The 19,189-nt window shown below is 38.9% G+C and overlaps 1 protein-coding gene across 6 annotated transcripts in view; it reads left to right on the forward strand.

The window, feature by feature from the left end:
• Nucleotides 1-19,189, forward strand: part of LOC139445119 (protein polybromo-1-like) — a 55,160-nt gene that overhangs the window by 5,285 nt on the left and 30,686 nt on the right. For 4 of the 6 annotated variants that reach the window (XM_071226215.1, XM_071226217.1, XM_071226219.1 and 1 more), the window contains exons 6-17: nt 90-239; nt 1,793-1,960; nt 2,823-2,914; nt 3,081-3,329; nt 4,141-4,210; nt 4,624-4,722; nt 5,909-5,971; nt 10,636-10,689; nt 17,215-17,373; nt 17,769-17,900; nt 18,279-18,454; nt 19,054-19,186. In XM_071226215.1, coding sequence (XP_071082316.1) covers nt 90-239; nt 1,793-1,960; nt 2,823-2,914; nt 3,081-3,329; nt 4,141-4,210; nt 4,624-4,722; nt 5,909-5,971; nt 10,636-10,689; nt 17,215-17,373; nt 17,769-17,900; nt 18,279-18,454; nt 19,054-19,186 — 1,545 coding nt within the window. The remainder of the gene's footprint in view (nt 1-89; nt 240-1,792; nt 1,961-2,822; nt 2,915-3,080; nt 3,330-4,140; nt 4,211-4,623; nt 4,723-5,908; nt 5,972-10,635; nt 10,690-17,214; nt 17,374-17,768; nt 17,901-18,278; nt 18,455-19,053; nt 19,187-19,189) is intronic. The other 2 variants (XM_071226216.1, XM_071226218.1) reach the window with 2 other exon arrangements.

Genomic DNA, 19,189 nt, shown 5'->3' on the forward strand with positions numbered 1-19,189 from the left:
CACTTTTTTAAAAGTTGAATAGGAAAAGGAAGTTGCTTGAGGAAGAGGCGAGAGAAGGTAACGCTGAGTGCTGTTTCTGTGTTTGTCAGCTGACAGAGGATGAGAGCCTGTGTGACCAGCCACAGGATGGCCAGCCGGACGACCCCGATGACCTGGAGCAGCTGTTCTCCTCCGTGATGACAGCCAGGGATGGAGAACGTGACATGAGCCTCATCTTCCAGCTCCTTCCTTCGAAATCTGTAAGTACCATCATCTGTTGTTTTCTTGTATGGGGCACAGGTGGCCCAGACATCTAAAGCACTGCAAATTGCTGAGTTCTGTCCCTTGTCAGAAACAATTGGTCTTGAGTTCGAATCCCAGATTCGCCCTGATTATGTTTCTAGACTTGTTAGCACCATACCTTTGCTTATGGGTTTCACCAAAGTGGTAAAGGTCTGAGACCTGCTTAACTTTAGGTTTTCCTCCTACTTAAAGATGACATGCTGGGATATAACTGATTTGACTGAAATACTGTTCCAACATTAAACCAAACTCACCCAGTGTTATCTTCCGGTCAACAAACCTTTATGTTCAAATATGCTGCATCTATACAAGCTGAGTGCAAGGTAGCGGTCTTCAAATAACTATGTCCATGTTAATGTTGCTATTTATGAAGTGAATGTAATCACATTATAAAGATAGTGTTAGCTATCTCCTGTGGGGATTCAGAGTTAGAAGTAGTCCCCAGCAACCTATTCTGGTTGTAAGAGGCTACCTAGTGGATCGTGTGATCAGGCTCGGTGAGCTTGGGCGGGGACAATACACCAACTGTGCAATCCGATACGTATGGCAATGCCTTGATACGTGATCTTATCTGTGGTGTGTTAGCCATCTTTTTCATATACAGGATGGCCAAATACCTGGGACACTGATGATTTACAGTTGGTAGTGTTTAAGTATGGTGCAGTGGATAAAAAATATTTTGTTTTCACTAATAACTTTCACTACTAATTAGCGTTTGGTGTAACAGTTATTACAAAACGATATCCGTTGGGGTCACATGCAATCTCATTAAAATCAGACCTTAGTTCTCGCTACCGCTAAACAAAGATCTCAGGACGTCCCATTACGGCTCACGTCAGACCCACCTTGCGCCAACTTTGACCGACCATTGGAGTGACCAATCAAAAGGCAGCTTTCGCGTGCTTTACGGTACTAATTTCAAATTGGCGATTATGCTTCAAAACATATTTTGACAAATTCGCAATTACAAATTTGAAACCTGAACAAAAAAACATTCTGGAATGGCTAATAGATTGTCTAGATTGTAAGGAATACCCCATGTTAAAGTTTTCGGGGTTGCATGATTAGAAATCACATTCCGACTGTCACTTTCATAATCTGGTAAGCGACACTCTGAATGATCGGATGAAAGTTCGTTCTGACGTGACCCCTAATGGGATGTCTTCAGACCTTTGTTTAGCGGTAGCGAGAACTAAGATCTGATTTTAATGAGATTGGGTCATATGCGGATAAGGATGCAAATATCAAAGGTCAAAGGTCAAGGAGGGACTACTTTCAGTTCAGGATATTTACCATCCCCATACACATTCGTGTGATAACCTTTTTCAATCATTGGCAAAATTATTACAGCTGAAACCTTTGCCAAATCTATTTAGACTTCAGTAACATCAGTTTTGTATGTTAGCTATCATATTCCATGTTGACGGACATTCTCTTGGGAGTTGTGTGGTATGATACCCGTGTTAGTATGTTGAGTGTTTACTAATCATGTTTGTCCTTGACCTTGTAGAAATACCCTGAGTACTTTGAAATCATCAAGGAGCCTGTGGATCTGAAGATGATTGCACAGAAGATACAAGATGGCCAGTACAAGTACCGCAGGCAGATGGAGAGGGATCTTATGGTGATGATCAAGAATGCTAAGACCTTCAATGAACCCAAGTCACAGATCTACAAGGTTGTTACACCTGCAAAGGCTTAACTTGTTGGCTGTTAGGAGCAGAATTTTACCTTGACTTATACAAAACCCAGGACTGCCAGTAATACATTTTAAGGGTCCTTGCAGGCAATATGAGGGTCCTGTAATGGAATGCAATAGTGTAGTTTACTGTATGTTTTGATAATTTCTTTAGAGCCTGGAGTGAATCTATAATCATGTGAACACTGGTCATGGTTGATGGATGAAATTACGCCTATAACTGCTCTTGATCTGCTGTAGGTAGTCTGTTGTACAGACCCTGCAACAAATATATTCAATGCAGCCTATTCAAGTCTATAATAGTGGACAAGCCTAGGTTGTGTCAGTTTCTGAAATTGAAGAGAGTCTCTGGAATCCATTGAATTATACCTTATAAAGATAATTTAACAACCATTTTTTTCTGTAAAACATGTTCATTTCAGAGACTAGATGTTAGTCTAGGCTGTAGGTACTGTGAATATTATCATGCGTCCCATGAGACACAGTATGTTCTTTTTCTGCGCCCATTCTCAACATTTGTGCATACTGGACACGTATTTGTGAATCTCATAAAACCCTGGTTGTGAAGTGATTCACCATCTTGGTTCTGTGTGCACCTGCAAAGACACAATATCTGAGTAAACTATTCTGAGGAAATGTCATTATTTTTTTAATTTTAGTTTTTAGATATATTTGTAATCATCAGTGAATTAATGATTACTTTTAACAAAATGATTAGTGTGATTAGTGTGTAAGAAAAGCTTCAAGATTGTAAATATCTTTTATTTATTGACAATTTTACATTTGAATATGGCTTATGACAGTATTTGTTAAAGGCAAACACTGGTATGATTAACTTCAGGATGCTGTTTCACTGAAGAAAATTATTGCTGCCAAGAGCCATGAACTGGAATACAAGAAACAGGGTTTGCTGAAGAGCAGTGAGAGAATAAGGTACTATAGTGGTTGAATGAAAAGTGAGACAAATAGATTTCCATGCATCATCATTGCGTAAATTTATGTCTCCTAAGTTTGTTTTTGTGAGTCAACATGATTCTCTGATTTAAGAATCTTGGAGAAAACCAGCAGTAGATTATGCAGTGTTGCGTGTATGTTACAGAACGAGGGAGAGGACCAATATCCAGCGTCTGTCGGCTGTGTGCGCAGCGCTGAAATACCAGTCTGATGAGGATGTGGATGCTGCCTCCCAGTCTGGGAGTCACATGGATTATGAAGCGGAATCAGAAGGGGACACCAGTGTCGCAGAGGATGAATCTCCATTGTGGGGATTGTACTACGCTGTCAAGAACTATAAAACACCCAATGGTGACCAACTATCGGAACCCTTTTTAAAACTGCCCAGCAAGAGGTAAGAGTAATGGGGTTATTAAAGCGTTCGCTCATATTGCTGAAGACCTGGGTTCGATTTCCCACATAGGTATAATCTGTGAAGCCCATTTCTGGTGTCCCCTGTCGTGATATTCCTGGAATATTGCTAAAAGCGGCGTAAAACCAAACTCACTCACTCCTTAATTGTACCAGAGTGTGTGGTTATCCAAGGCAACCTCAATGCTTGAGGTGATCCTTCGTCCAGCACTATTGCCATTACATGGCGCTCGACATCAGCTTGTCTGCCACCATGCACTTCCACACACTGCAAGGTTTATGGGAGACTTTCTGACATCTGTCTGATGTGACATGAATCCAAATGAACTCTTGTGTGACAAGCTTGGACAGTGGGTTTGAATTCAAAAGCAACACAGTCCCTACAATATCACTGGCAGAACATCCAATCACATGTCCTGAGGCGTTTGTGTCAGTCCATGCCTTGGCTACTACATGCATGCGTCAGAGCACAAGGTGGACATACCAGCTACTGATCCTCGGTGACTGGCTTCCTTCTGAGCCCCTGTGACCTCATCCACTGGCATGTTTCTTTCAGACTTTATTGTCAACATTTCAAGTGATGGATATATTTGTTGATATTGTTGGTTTCATTTGGTTTCTATCACAGTAATAAAATACACACCATCTGAACATTGAATTGCATTTTCAATGGCTTTGAGTATAAATATAAAAGCATTTAATTGTGATTTCAGCATAAGACAACACTCCCTCGGCCATAGCATTATTGGTTGATGTATCCCTATCAGTGTGATAAGAAATAAATCCTGTTTCAGATTCTACCCTGACTACTATGAGGAAATAAAGAAACCTATTTCTTTATACAACATCCGCAAGAAACTGAAAGTAAGTGACATATGTTTTAACAGGTCATAGTACTGGGAGTAACCAGTTTGAAGGGCCCAATAGAACCAACATATGGCATACGAATATTTGTTTCCTTCAGAGTAGCCCTCTTCTTGTGTTGTTTAGAGAATAAATTTACTCAAGTCTTTGAAAGGCTTTTAAAGGTGATACACACAAGGAAGAGAATTTATGGACAGCAACTTCTTTTTTATGAGGAACACAACGTTTTGAATGAAGGAGTAAGAATATACCTTGTGTTCCTCATAATAAAAAAGTTGACATCCACAAATTCTCTTCCGTAATAAACTTATGTTTTAAATTAAATAAATTAGTTGGTATGAGTGATTGAGTAATGTTTTACAAAACTTAGAGCAATATTCCAGCAACAACACGTATGTCTGTGGTTGTTCCAGGTGAACCAGTACCGCAATCTAGGGGAGCTGCAGGTGGACCTCAACCTGGTGTTTGACAACGCCAAGCACTACAACCAGGACACTTCCAAACTCTACAGGGTAGGACAACTAACACTAGATATGCAAATATTCACTAGATTCATGTTTCAACCTTGACACATACTCTGTGTATAGTTCTGTGTGAGTGTGTCAGTTGAAGGCTGGCCCTGTGTGAGTGTGTCTGTTGAAGGCTGGCCCTGTGTTCGTGTGTCTGTTGAAGGCTGGCCCTGTGTTAGTGTTTCTGTTGAAGGCTGGCCCTGTGTTAGTGTGTGTGTTGAAGGCTGGTCCTGTGTTAGTGTGTCTGTTGAAGGCTGGCCCTGTGTTAGTGTGTCTTTTGAAGTGTGGTCCTGTAATATTCTAGTTTAAATCATGTATTGTCATGTTTGTTTCCGACTACTGTACTTTGTCATGTCTATACCCATGTCAAAATGGTGAGTATCTATGACCTGTGTCACTGTGAGCTTTCCAGAGCTGTACATGGTGTGGGTTTAGTGTGTGAATTGCTTTTCATGCTGCTTTCAACAGTATTTCAGGTATATCAACACATTTCTTATTTTAAGGAAAGCCTACATGTTCTAGTAGTTTAGCGTCCGTCCAGAGATTGGAAGATCAGGGGCTCCATCCCTTGCCACGTCATACCAAAAGACTTTAAAAGACACAACAGACAGAACGACAATGCACAACACACAACACACAACACACAGACAGAGGAACGTGCATCGCTATATAAGTGCAATATTCTTGGACGTGACGTTAACTGAAATGCAGTTCAAAACAGTGTTACACCGAACTCACTCACTCCATGTTTTTTTCTTGTCTAACAAACCTTCTTTTACATATGGGTGCAAATTAAGAATCCTCAGGTAAGTGGGTAAGTGTGTAAGTAGTAAATAATATCATGAGCATCGATCCACACAATTGGGATACAATAACATGCATCAACCAAGCCCGCAAGCTTGACCACTTGATCCCATTAGTTGCCTCTTATGACAAGAATGAGATGCTGAAGACCTGCTAACCCAGATGTTCATGGGTCCAGATAAATGTGTGTATGATGTGGTCGTTGCTATTTATAACGTTTATCACTCAATCATCATACTCCCTCCCTCCATCCCTCTCACTCACTCACTCACTCACTCACTCACTCACTCACTCACTCACTCACTCACTCACATACGGATATGACATCTGAGTCAAGCCATCTAGATGATGTGCACATACTCTAAGAATGGTCCTGTTGTTTCAGGATGCTGTAGTGTTACAGAAATACACAGCCGAGAAGAAGAAGGAGCTTGACAAGTATGACAAGGTATGTTGTCAGTAACACATCATGGAGTCTGTCCTGTCAAGCTCTCCTGGCTCGCTGCCTGGCTGGCTACTCTAGCTGCTGTACGGTCCCTCCTCTCTCAGCCTCTGTTGTCGTACATGTCGCTTACATTCCACTAATCTATTTGTGTCTGTGTTAAAACGCCATCAGTATTTAGTGTGGCATCCTTATGTTCAGGTTTACATATTGACAATGTTTAGTCATTTCTTCTATCCCACGGAATGGTGTTTAGTTCTTGTATAAGATAGCCATGTATATATAAATCTTGAACTTGTGTTATGGCTATGCTGTGAGAATCCTAAGATCACCTGTTGTAAGTTCTGATAGATAAAGAAGTTGAAATGCCAGGTCAAAATGTACTTGTTTGACAAAAGGACAACCTTGCAGATCCTACTACTATTTGGCAAAATGTTCCTTTTGTTTGTCATTGTATTTGGTTTGAGTTTGATCACATCCAGATGATCCAGGGTGATTTGTACATTCAGTTGGTATTATGCTTGCACCATGGCCTTTGTAAGACATGTTGCCTGCCTGAGATGAAGATACAGAAGGTATAAGGTATTTAACCTGAGGCATTTAATGTAAGGCATTTTCACAGAAGGAATAAGGCATTTAATGTGAGGTGTATAAAGAATATTCCCGTAAAGATTCAATACAAATTAGAAGTAATAAGGCATTTAATGTAAGGCATTTTCACAGAAGGAATAAGGCATTTTATGTGAGGTGTATAGGACATATTCGTGCAAGATACAAAAGGAATAAGGCATTTAATGTAAGGCATATTCACTGATGACATGGAAGGGATAAATCACGTAACATAAGGCACGTAAGGTATCGAAAGAAAGTATTAGGCATATTCGCCGTGGATACAGAAGAAATGAGGCATTTAATGTAAGACATCACAGGAGAATAAGGCATTGAACTTCAGGCATATAAGGCGTATTGACATAAGAATAAGGCATTTAATGTGAGGTGTATAAAGAATATTCACGTAAGATAATAGGGAAGGTATAAGGCATTTAACCTGAGGCACTTAAAGAATATTCACGTAAAGATACAATACAAATTAGAAGTAATAAAGCATTTAATGTAAGGCATTTTCACAGAAGGAATAAGGCATTTAATGTGAGGTGTATAAAGAATATTCATGTAAAGATTCAATACAAATTAGAAGTAATAAAGCATTTAATGTAAGGCATTTTCACAGAAGGAATAAAGCATTTTATGTGAGGTGTATAGGACATATTGGTGCAAGATACAAAAGGAATAAGGCGTTCAACATAAGGCATATTCACTGACGACATAGAAGGGATAAGTCACGTAACATAAGGCACATAAGGTGTCTTCACGTCTGATACCAAAGGAACATCAGGTGTATTCACAGTAGATACAGAAGGAAGGAGGTGTTTAATGTAAGGCACATTCACATCAGAACATATTTGTGATGTGTAAGCTGTGTAAGGTTAATGTGACTAACTTTGTTTTGGTTCGTGATCACGGGGTAGAACTGTTTGAGCTAATTTGTCTTCAGGGTGGGTTCAGTAGTCGTTATGCATCTTCTGGTTGAATATCAAAGTCAAATATTACGAGTATTGAGTCTACTATTGACAAGATATGATCTTTGCTTTACTGCTTTGTGCTGTGACCATTGAGAATATGGTGGATGTGATTATGATGGTGTTGTATCAACAACATCAGTGATACACTATGTAGTTCTGCTGGCTAGTGTATGGAGTATTACAACACCATGTACAGTGCCTATCTTTAATCTTCATGCACCTTGATAGCATTCTCCATTAATTTGCTTGTAGTTCGCTGCAACTAGATGGACCATTAGGATTTGATTACAGTGCTTCCATTGCCATTTGTTTGTTAGTATGTTGTTTTGAGAATTAGAAACTTCTTCAGCATCTCTGTTCTGTCAAGATGAAAGTGAACAGTGCTTGTCAGAATGTTTTGAGTCAGCTCATGGTCCAGTCTTGCTGAAGACATTGTTCTAGTTGTCTACATGAGCTTATTATGTCAAGCCCATTGTTGGTTACCCTAAACATAATAATGCTGCTGAGGTATTGCTAAAGAAGTAGTAAAGTGCACTCACTCACTCACTCACTCATCATGCTCTTGAGTTGACTGCTTCAAGAATAATAGTTCATGACATTTTCTTATGTTTTGGGTGAGTTCACAAATGTTTTTGTAGTTTGTTGGCAATTTGAAAGTTATTAAATATTACCCAATATAGTTTATTCAGAAATGTGAAATTTGAATTTTTTTTGCATTTAACTGAAATAGGGTATCATTTCTTGATATATATCCAAATATTTTTGCTACCTTATTGAGTAATGAAAAGCAATTCTGTCTATTGTTCTGTGGTGGGTCAAGGTGAGGTGCCTGGCCAATGTTAACTTTCTAATTGTGTGTCACTTCATCCTAGTATTATTCCATGCCAAATAACAAGAGCACCATCATTAACCATGCTTGGTTGATAATTCATCACAGTGTGTTGTCAGTACTTCATAAAGTACACAAAGAACCAGCTGTGGTAACCATAACTCTGTGTTGCTCCCTATAAACAGTTTTGATTTTGACTTGTCGCAAAACAGAACTTCAGGCTGTTCCATACTGTTTTCCTAATAGATTCCTGATTCGGAACATACCGCACTTACAAACCTGCCATAATGTATATGAATCATAGCCCATGAAAACTGCAACAAGGTTCACTTCCTAAAACACTTGCCTTCAAATATGTCTACTTATATATTTGATGATCTTACTATCTACGTACTTAATGGGGTTGAATTATTGAGAATGCACAGATATTCTATAAAAACCTGATGGTTTCCAGAGCGACAGGTTGTTGCACAACATATCATACTAGAACCCATATTTTAAGGCAAATGTCTCAGGAGGTGAGTCATGTTGTAAGTGTGCACGGTATTACCGGTATATCGGTAAATAGAAGTGCATTCTTTCCAGATACGTATCACAATATCATGTTTTAATGCCCGATATTTCGGGTGATTTCAAAGAGCAATTTTGAACATGTGTTAAATGTTATACACTAAAATCTACCTTTGAAATGTTTTCGTGATTCCAAAATGCAAGTTCTGAATGTTCTGTGGCGGTGGAGTAACATCAAGTAGTCACTGTCCCAGAGCGTGCATCCGTGCGTGTTTATTGAATGAGTAAACATTATGCTGTTCTAGCATCTTCTTTATAAACTTTAGTTCTTGCATTGATGTTCCCAATTGCTTCTGAATTCAACATTTTGAAATATACAATATATTGTGATACGTATTGCAATACAGTCTTGTGCATTGTAAAATAGTGGGATACACTTTAAACATCCAATACCCATCCCTATCATGTTGTATTTGTTGTTTACTGAAGCATATAAAGTGCGATGAGGATTTGGATCTGGGATCAGCTAGGAAAACACGAGACAGACTGTACCTCTTTGAGTGACAAGTCAAAATCGTAACTACAGCTAACTCAAACAGAGAGGCCCTTCCTCCCTGCCCGTGTGAATACAGCAACCTGCCCCTGCACTCCAGTTTCACGAGTATAGCTCAGTAGGTTGATGAATGTGCCAAGTAAATCATCTTGTCTTGAATATATCGGCCTGTTATGATCAAATTCAGATTTTTGGACCAATAACTCGACTTCATCCTCAATTATCAGGGTACAGTATAATCTATTGTACTTTGATAACTACTCTGAAACTGTTTTCTAACAAATCTTTGTTCCTGAAACAATGTCACCATCTCATGTTTTCTCAGTCATGAGCGTAATTCAATTGGACGAGTATATATTGCAGCATGTCTGAAGTGGACTTTAAAAGAATCTATTGTAGCATATAGATATGGATATGCATATGGAGATACATTGGATATATAATGATGACTTGACCTCAGTTTATTCTAATTTTGATAAAAGTGAGAATATTCTTCTAATTTTACATACCTGTGTGTATGGTAAATATGTTAATGTTCTTTAGGTATTATCAAAAAGATTTCTTTCTGCATAATCAAGATAATGATTACCTAGCTACTAGCAGCTAGATTGGATCAGAATAAGCCAGTTCAGTCAATGTCGGGTGTCATTCCATCAATAGATAGGAAGGAGCCAAAGTGATTGATTTTGTAGTAGCACCACTTTAACACAGCCAAGTATGAGATTTTAAGTTTTGCCAAAGCATTGCTTTCACTTTTCAGTTGCATTTTCTCACCATTATTATTTTGATTACTTATGCTTTGAAACTTTCTGATTCATGATTAATTGTGTTTATTCTTCTTTTTTGATTTGATATGAATATGATTCATTTTATTATGTTTGTTGAACTTATTTTCCTTTGTTACATTCTGAAGGATTTCATAAAGACTTTTGGAAATACTGGATATAGACATTGCAAAGACATCACACATTCTGAAAACGCATTCAATATGTTTGTTCTGTAACAATAAATGTTAAAAGATTATACTATATATCCATTAACCTTCTAAGTGCTAAATGTCTCTTTATATCATATGTGCAGTTAATGACATCTGTTGTGCATGCACTATGTTTATATGTATGGACATTTGCATAGAAGAGTCCACTTAAGGTTAAGGGATGAAAGGTAGGTTGTAATGTGATCTGCTGCTTACTAGGAGGTGGTGGCAGCTGCCGACCCGACCCCTGTGACCATTGACCTCCCCATGGTGGTGAGTACCACTTGAGTTTACCACTAGGCTTCCGGCCAGCAGGAGGTGTCATCCTTATCTTCTTGCAGCTCACCTGGTTGGTTACCATGGTTACACGGACATTGTTGATATGTACTATGCTAGTTGGGTGCATTTGGCTTCCATAATGACTGTTCTGTATTACAGTGGGGCCTCTCATTACGATTTCGCCATAATCATTACGATAATAATCCTAAAATGACGGCATTATAATGGTTAAGTCATCTATAATGGAAAAATATACAAATATATTTTTTAAAAAGAAATTACCTATAGTAGTTTACTTGTCTCATTGCATGTAATTTGCTCATAGATAACATGACATCCTGTCCGGAAGTACACTGTAGGGAGCTTGTAATTAACATTTCATTAAAACTATGTTCAGTAGTTTCTATCAAATAACTGTTGAGCAAGTATTTGAAAATATGTGAACAGTAAATTCTGAATATGAATGACATGCACACTTGGTACTAATGGCTGATGTCACTCACATACAAAGATTAATAATGTAGGCACTTCTGGTATTGAAATCAAGGAATGATACACAATCTGCTTTTTGCCCTGTGTTGGTGGTTTGCTCCTGAGCTGAGGCGATTGTTCTATGGAGTTGGAAGGGTAGTTTCTCTTAAATTGCAGCTGGCTAAAACATTTTTTGGAATCAGTATCTGTTTTGCAGGATCACATGGGTTGCCTGAATGAAGCATTATTTTTAGCTTTGAAAAGAAAGTGTATGAATCATGTTTGACACGATCACTGATAATAAGGAAACTATATCGGACCTTGAAAGGTCTGAGTGTTGCAGTTGATACTGTTACATCTCTGTCAGTAGCGTGAAAGGTGAGCTGCAGTACCCTGATGAGGCTTTGTTTCACTTAACTTGTAGATCACTCTAACTTCCAGTAGTTTATTCATGCTAAACAAAGCAGTACTAATGTTTCCGATGTAAAGACTTTCATAAGGTAACAAACGGATCTTCATTAAATGCATTGCAGGATATCGTTCTATCAGATAGCCATTTCAATGTCGAGTTCGATATCTGTCAGATTTGGGAAGGAATGTGTTTCTTTTTTGTGTGACCAATGTGATCCGACTTTTTATTGGTCAGAGCTCTCACTTCCAACACGCTAGAAATATTGATATATTGCTATTGATACGCACTTAAAGTCAATAAATCGATTGTTAAATCAGTTTCCGATCAGTGGTATCGATTTCACTTAGGAATATTGGTAGTTTCGACTATCAATAAAATACATGCAATGCTGTTCAAATTTGTTTTTCTTTTGATCATTAGTGGTAGTAGTTTACACATGGTAATGTGGAAAGTTCTTTTTCTGAAATTATTAGGGTAAAGAAAAAACAAATCAATCATATCTCAAACTTTACTTTTTATTTGTTGTTATGGTTATCACATTCAAAGGAAACTTCAGTTCCAAGGTTTAATTCAGCTCTAAAATCCATCTCAAATGATACACTGAAAACTATCAATATTTATCGCAATAGTTTCTTTCAATATCAATAGTTATCGCAATAGTGATTTCTAGATCAATAGTCACCCCTACTAGAAGCAGGCCATAGCTTGATTACTGTTTATATATGGCAATTTCACCAAACTAAAATCCTATGTATTCATGGGTGAGGAATGTAGAGTTAACAGATTTGTGAAATACTGACAATGCTTTTACCGTCGGCCCATTGTTAATTTTTAAACTGAGTATTGAATGCTATTACCGTATGTCAAGGTTAGCGCTTATAACTAGAGTTGTCTCCCCTGCCCTGCTAAACACCTCTGCTGGCCGCCCCCCTCCTGAGCTTCCACAGGCTTGTAGGGCTGTCTGTCTGTGTGTAGTGTCAGTGTGCTTACCTTGCTGTCATGACAACAGGCTCTGTACCGCTCCTCAGTGCCGACAGTGTGTGTACCTGTACTGTTTTTGTAGAATAATGTTATTTGCATTATGGCATGTGAATATCAATGTTAAAACAGTGAAAAGGTTTGAAGTGGTTTATGCTTTTATTTCGTTTTAAAGTCAGTAGAATTTTGATGCAATATTGTATACTTTAGTTAATGCAATAATATTACATATACCGGTAGTACATTCAAGAGTACTGATTCCAGGCAGTTTAGATACCATGACAAGTCCAAATGTTTTCTCCATTGCTGCAGGATATGATTCATATGTGAAAGCTATGGAATTGTACCAAAGTCATGAATTCATTGTACAAGAAAAAGTAGATATAGATATTTGAAAAAGAAGTTAAACATGCTAACTTTTTGAAAACAATTGAATCTCACTGATAGGTTTGAATCACTCAAAAATTAAAGTAATATTCCTTCTGTGAGCTGCATAAGCATTTATGATGTTTGTATGTGAAATGATTCAGTGGGAAAATACTATTTCTGTGTGCTTTCTGATGAAAACTGAAACAGGAAACTTATTGAAATTCTTATGAGCTTAGCTTGTGTTATGAAGATAATGTCATCAACGTTCAAGTCCTGGACTTAAGAGATGCGCTGAGGTCCACTGAAATGAAATGATTACCATCCTCTAGTCGGTAGCCACTTTTCTCCTTGCACGTAATTATTCCTGTGATAACTGCAGTTAGCATTCCATGTAGAATTGATCCTCTAACAAGCTAGGCAGTGTGAAGTGACATTTCAGCTATCTTGGATTAACACTTTGTACTAACATTGTTCCTACGGCTGTTCCGTATAGAACACTACTTGAAAGTAGGACATCAATTACACACACATAGTGTTCGAAATTAAGCCTGAAATCAAGGGCTCTTCATGATAAGCCTTATGTTGAAAGGGGGTCCCCAGATTCCTATACACAAGATCAAACCCCAGAACCCAATCTCAGTTTGGAACATTGCTGCTAGTGTTTATGATCAGGAGATGTCAGGAATGGATCAGATAGCTGCGACAATTGTTTCTGCTTGATATATATAGCCATGTTGCCATCTGTAGTTAATTAGCACTCTGTAGCACCCAGTTCTAGAGCCCATAGAACAAAGCTTTCTGCAGGCCCAGTGTGTGTCCTACTGTGAAAGGCCTGTGCTGTGGTGTAGCATTATGTAACTCACCCTCCTAAACCTAGAGGCTAGGGATCTTATTCTTATCAGAATACTGAGGAGTGTAGGCATCAGGTCTGTCTTGGTCATTGAGGGTACTGCTTGTGTGACATAGACATTATCTTGGAGGACAGAATGGTAGGAGTAATTATTTACTTTGCATGCTTTGGCTAGGATCTGTTGACAAAGGATACCGGTAGTTATTTGTTGCATACTTGCATCATTTATTCCTTCGTGTGGTTTCTTGTAGTGAAAGTGAATGTTGTTTGATGTGTAAGCACATGGCGTTGCGTGGAGTAAATGACTGCCCAGACACATTGGGATTGTTTCCTTTTCAGATACTGTTGCTGATGGGGGTCATTTTTGGCACAGGTACAACAGATATGTGCTCCAGGTATGTGTCTGTATAAAGAAATGTACCCTAGCCAAAATCAGAATACAGAGAGGTACCCGGTTCCGTAAATGGTGGACAAATCCATATTCCTCAACCTGAAACTGAAACCGGTTCATTTTGTGGTTTAGGTTCGCTCTGTGACAAATGCATGCTGGAAAATGCTGTGCATGGTGGAATATTAGAGTAATGTATATATATATGTAAGCGGTCAAGGTACCGGAATGGGCTCATGCTTGCACACCTTCCTGTATTCTGATTTTGGCAGGGTACATTTCTGTATACATAAACGTACCTGGGGTATATCTGTAGTACATGTGCCGAAGACCTCTTCAACAATACTGTTTAGAAAAGAAAAGATGATTTTGTATGTGTGTGTGAACAGAAAGAAAAAGACATGAGACATTTGGTTGATGTATCAAGTGTTCTTGGAATAGAAATGGTGTCCAGATTGAGTGTAACTGTTGGAAACTGGCTTGTGTGATTGTATTGCATGATGGAAGGAAATGTCCTACTGACTTATATCAGTTTGAAGAAGCAGTTTGCCAAGTTGTCTTGTGGCATCTGTTTACATTCCTCCCCTGGATCATTTTATTTCTTTGTCTCGAGTTGTTGTCATTGATGACTTACAACTTCCAGCATGTGTCTTGTTCTCTTTGATGTGTTAACATGAGTGAAGTGTATTTCAAACAGAATGTTTCATCATTTTCAGGTCAATATCATAGACCTCCCATCTTCCTGAGGCAAGGGAGTTAACTGACTGTAAAAGTCCAGTGTCCACCCTTGCTGAATTAGGCTGGAATTTCTGGGCTCGATTGTAGTGCCACCAGTGGCTGTTACGAGTTATGTCCCTCCTGTTGACCAATTAGATTTCACCTATCATATTGTTTGCATTTGCTTTAAACAAAATGGCAACACCCAATGAAGATGATCTGATGGATAATCAAAATCTATATTGTTATAAAACAGGTCTTACCTCACGAAGTCCATCAAATTACTTGAGCACCTTGATTTAAAACATGAACAGATGTGAAAAATATCTGTCAACGCCAAGTTTGCGGTACACATGCTTTGCAAATCCTGCAATTGACCGAAATCTGCACAGCAGTTATGAACTTGGCGTTGATTTTGTTAATTGAATGTGATTGGACTATGCATAGACTCGTTCGTCCAACCAAAATATAACTCCATAATTCCAGCTTAGTTCAGCAAGGGTGGAAACTGGACTTCTAGAGCCTGTCAACTCTCTTGCCTTGGGAAGATGTTCAACTCCAGACCAACTAGAACATCTTTGTGTTGACGATCTTGTTGATAATCCCACTTATGATTAGTAGTAGTCACTGTTTATTATTAATATCATAGATGTTGCTAACCCAGTTCATTTATATGTTTTAATTGCTTTCATTATCTGTATAGGGAATGTATAAGGTAACAGTCAAGGTGAGTAGATTTAGAGGTTAATTGATAAAGATGTTCCAAGACTTGAATTTTGAAGTTATAGTCACCAGATGTTTGTAAGATAATGGACATGTTTGTAGCAATGATTGTATGTCACCATTAGGACTGCAAGTGAATAGTGATAAGCCATGCAAAGTTAATTACTTGTTCAGCCAATATTTTGGTCATTCAATAATTAATGTTAACATTCTTTTATATTATCAGTGAATTATATCCTCATGTTATGGGTTTTTGTGCGCATAAGAAGTCAAAGAAGTATTTTTGATTTCGTGAATTATAACCATCCCAATACACTAAAATTAAGTCTTAACCTTGAGAACATTTATTTCTGTTAACACTTGGATGGTCAAATGACCTTGCCTTGTTAATTTTATTGTGACAATTCCTCGCCGAGCGGGACGAGTCAATCAGGCGTCATCTTGTTACCGTCACATGATTTCGAGCCCCTCCATTACAGTCAGGTTAAAAATAGGTGCAGAACATGATCAGTCACATTAAACATAAGACAGGAAGTTTACCGCCAGCAGCCGATACATCATTGGCGCAAATGATTGTTCTGATGCAAAGTTATCATCAGATCAAGTATCATTAAAATGTGCAATTTTTTACTCATCCTGCATTGCTACGTTTAAGGTGCATTAAGGAGTAATGCAGGATAAGTATACAAATGTAAAAAACATTGAGATTTTACTCATTTGTGAAAAAATAAGTTTGAGGTATGTGTTCATTACTTATTGAATATCTTACCTCCTGTCGCTTAATTCGTAATATAACTTCAGCGGCCAGTGGCAAACACTGCTGCCTTCAGTGGGCTTTGAAGTGCCTACCTTAATTTGGCCATTAAGCGGTTCGTCACATTGTTTGGGGGCTCGAAAAAAAGATGAGGCTCGGAACCTGGGGATAAATCAAATTGTCAAAATGAAGGTTTATCTTTTCTGTCCATCAGTTTCATTTTCTTCTATTTTCTCCTGTTTGGATAGAGGTGTAGTATGTTCCCAGTAGCTCCTACTTGTCCTAGGTCCGGGATAGGCCCTAGGTCTTCAGCAACCCATGCTTGTCGTAAGTGGCGACTAACAGGATCAGATGGTCAGGCTCGCTGACTTGGTTGATGTATGTCATCGTATCCCAATTGTGTGGATCGATGCTCATTATATCAATCACTGGATTGTCTTGTCTAGACTTGATTACTTACAGACCGCAGTCATATAGCTGGAATATAACTGAGTGCAGTGGTACACAACAAACAAACCAAATAGAAACTTTTCCTTAGATTATTACGATACATCCATGATATGGATGTTATATTGCAAGTATTATAGGAAATCCTTACTCGTCGTCTTAAGTATTGTTTAAAGACCCTGTTGGGATTCCAGGGAGAAATAGGCCCACTTTACTATGTATGCTTGTTACAGCCAAGGAAACTGAAGCTGTCTGGTCAAACTCAGTTAATTATTGGATGCCATAATTTATGGTGAAAAATAAGTGTCTTTCAGATGAACAAGTGATTAACTTGATGTGGCTTGATCTTTACAAAATTCACAAGCTGAAGAAGCAATCAGAGCTTGAGTCTTGATCCTCTTCTGCTCCAGAAACATGAACATGTTGAGGAGGAACATACGCCAAAGGGCAAAGGTCGACGCAGTGCTGCGGGTGACAGCGAGAAGAAGAAGTCCACCAAGAAGAGTCCTGAAGATGGCGGGTTGAAGAGACGGATGTGGATTCTCTACAAGACTGTGTTTGACTATACGGTGAGTCTTGGTGGCACAGCAACACATGTTCATCATAGGGGTATACCCGTGAAGATCCGGATTAGAATAGGTCTTCAGCAACCCATGCTTACCATAACAGGTGATTATGCTTGTCGTCAGAGGCGACTAACGGGATCGGGTGGTCAGGCTCACTGACTTCACTTGGTTGATGCATGTCATCGTATCCCAATTGTGGAGATCGATGCACATGGCAATCACTGGCTTGTCTGATCCAGACTCAATTATTTACAGATCTCCCCCATATAGCTGGAATATTTCTGAGTGCAGCATTAAAAAACAAACAAAAACAAATAGTGTTGTCAGCAGTTTACCAGAAGAAAGTAGTTGTCCAACATGGTGCTGGTTTATAAGCTTTTATGGCTATGTTGTTTCAGGATGGTGGCGGCCGACAGCTGCGACACATCTTCATGGTGCTGCCATCACGGAAAGACTACCCTGACTACTACCAGGTGATCATGGAACCCATCGACATGGGCATGATTGAGACGAAAATCAGGAACGAGAAGGTAACAAAGTTTAAAATAACTAAAACATGATTGATACTGGCAGAATATTGTTGAGCTTGGGCATTAAAGTAGCCAAGGGATTAAAGTGATATTCACACCTAATTCCTTTAAAATGATTGCATTTGTGTAGGCTATACTTAGCGCCCATTTACATGACATTGCTGCTCATTTGTTGAAAATTATTCTGATGACAGAAAGGGTCCTCTGTTTGGAAAAGGATTTTGTCGACAGATATTTTTTTATAGGATGTGGATGATTTTTGTTTTGTGCAGGAAGGATGCATTTGAGTTCTCTCGGTTGCACAGCAGGCCTTCATGCTTTATAGTTCAGTGATGTCGCTGATGCAATGTGGTGATGATCATCTCTGCTTGTTCCCAGTATGCCAATGAGCAGCAGCTGCTGAATGACTTTGAGTTGATGTTCAACAATGCTCGCCACTACAACGAGGAGGGGTCCCAGGTGTACCAGGATGCCAACACACTGGACCGGGCACTCAAACACAAGTGGCGCTACATGAGCTCAGTGGCCCCCTCCAAGTCAGGCAAGGCTTCCAGGTGAGGAGAGGGATCTTGTGGACCTAGTAGTAGCTAACCTGGAGCTCATCTCCAGCCAGACACTAGCCCGCTTGCCTGGGGCGAGTACAAATTCCTGTGGGCTAGTACAAAATTTCACAATGACTCATTGTTTTAACATTACAAGGGTATTATATCTTTACCTGCGTTCTTCGTGCTTCGTTTCCAGGGTACTTGAACAATGATTTTTGCCAGGTGTCTTTAAAGATCTTTCCTTATATGAGTCAAGTTTGAAAACCAGCCTGAGCTTTGAAAATGATTACTAGATGTCAAAGAAATTGTATTTGTTTGGCCAGCCAAACTGATCCTTATTAGAGACACCATAGGTAACATTACTGTAAATAAATTTGAAATTCAGATTTTTTATGGTCCCAGTACATGTATTATACTTCTTGGTATGGTATTGACATGGTAGTTGTACAGGTATGGTATGGTATGGTATGGTATGGTATGGTATGGTATGGTATGCAGTTCAGACAACATACAGTTGTTTTATAATGGAAATGGATAATATTATAGCTTGATATTTGACCAAGATGATATTTTCTCAACAATTTCAATGTGTGTATTTGTGTTGTCAGCAGCAAGCCCAAGTCGAAGCTGTCATCTCCACTGATTCAGAAGCTGCAGGACCTGTGTGAGACCATCAGAGACTACCAGGACAAGTCGGGCAGAGTGCTGTCTACACCATTCCTCAAACTCCCACTCAAGAGTGTA

This window comes from Haliotis cracherodii, unplaced genomic scaffold (assembly GCF_022045235.1).
Source record: "Haliotis cracherodii isolate W230 unplaced genomic scaffold, xgHalCrac1.p SCAF_6, whole genome shotgun sequence".
NCBI lineage: Eukaryota > Metazoa > Mollusca > Gastropoda > Lepetellida > Haliotidae > Haliotis > Haliotis cracherodii.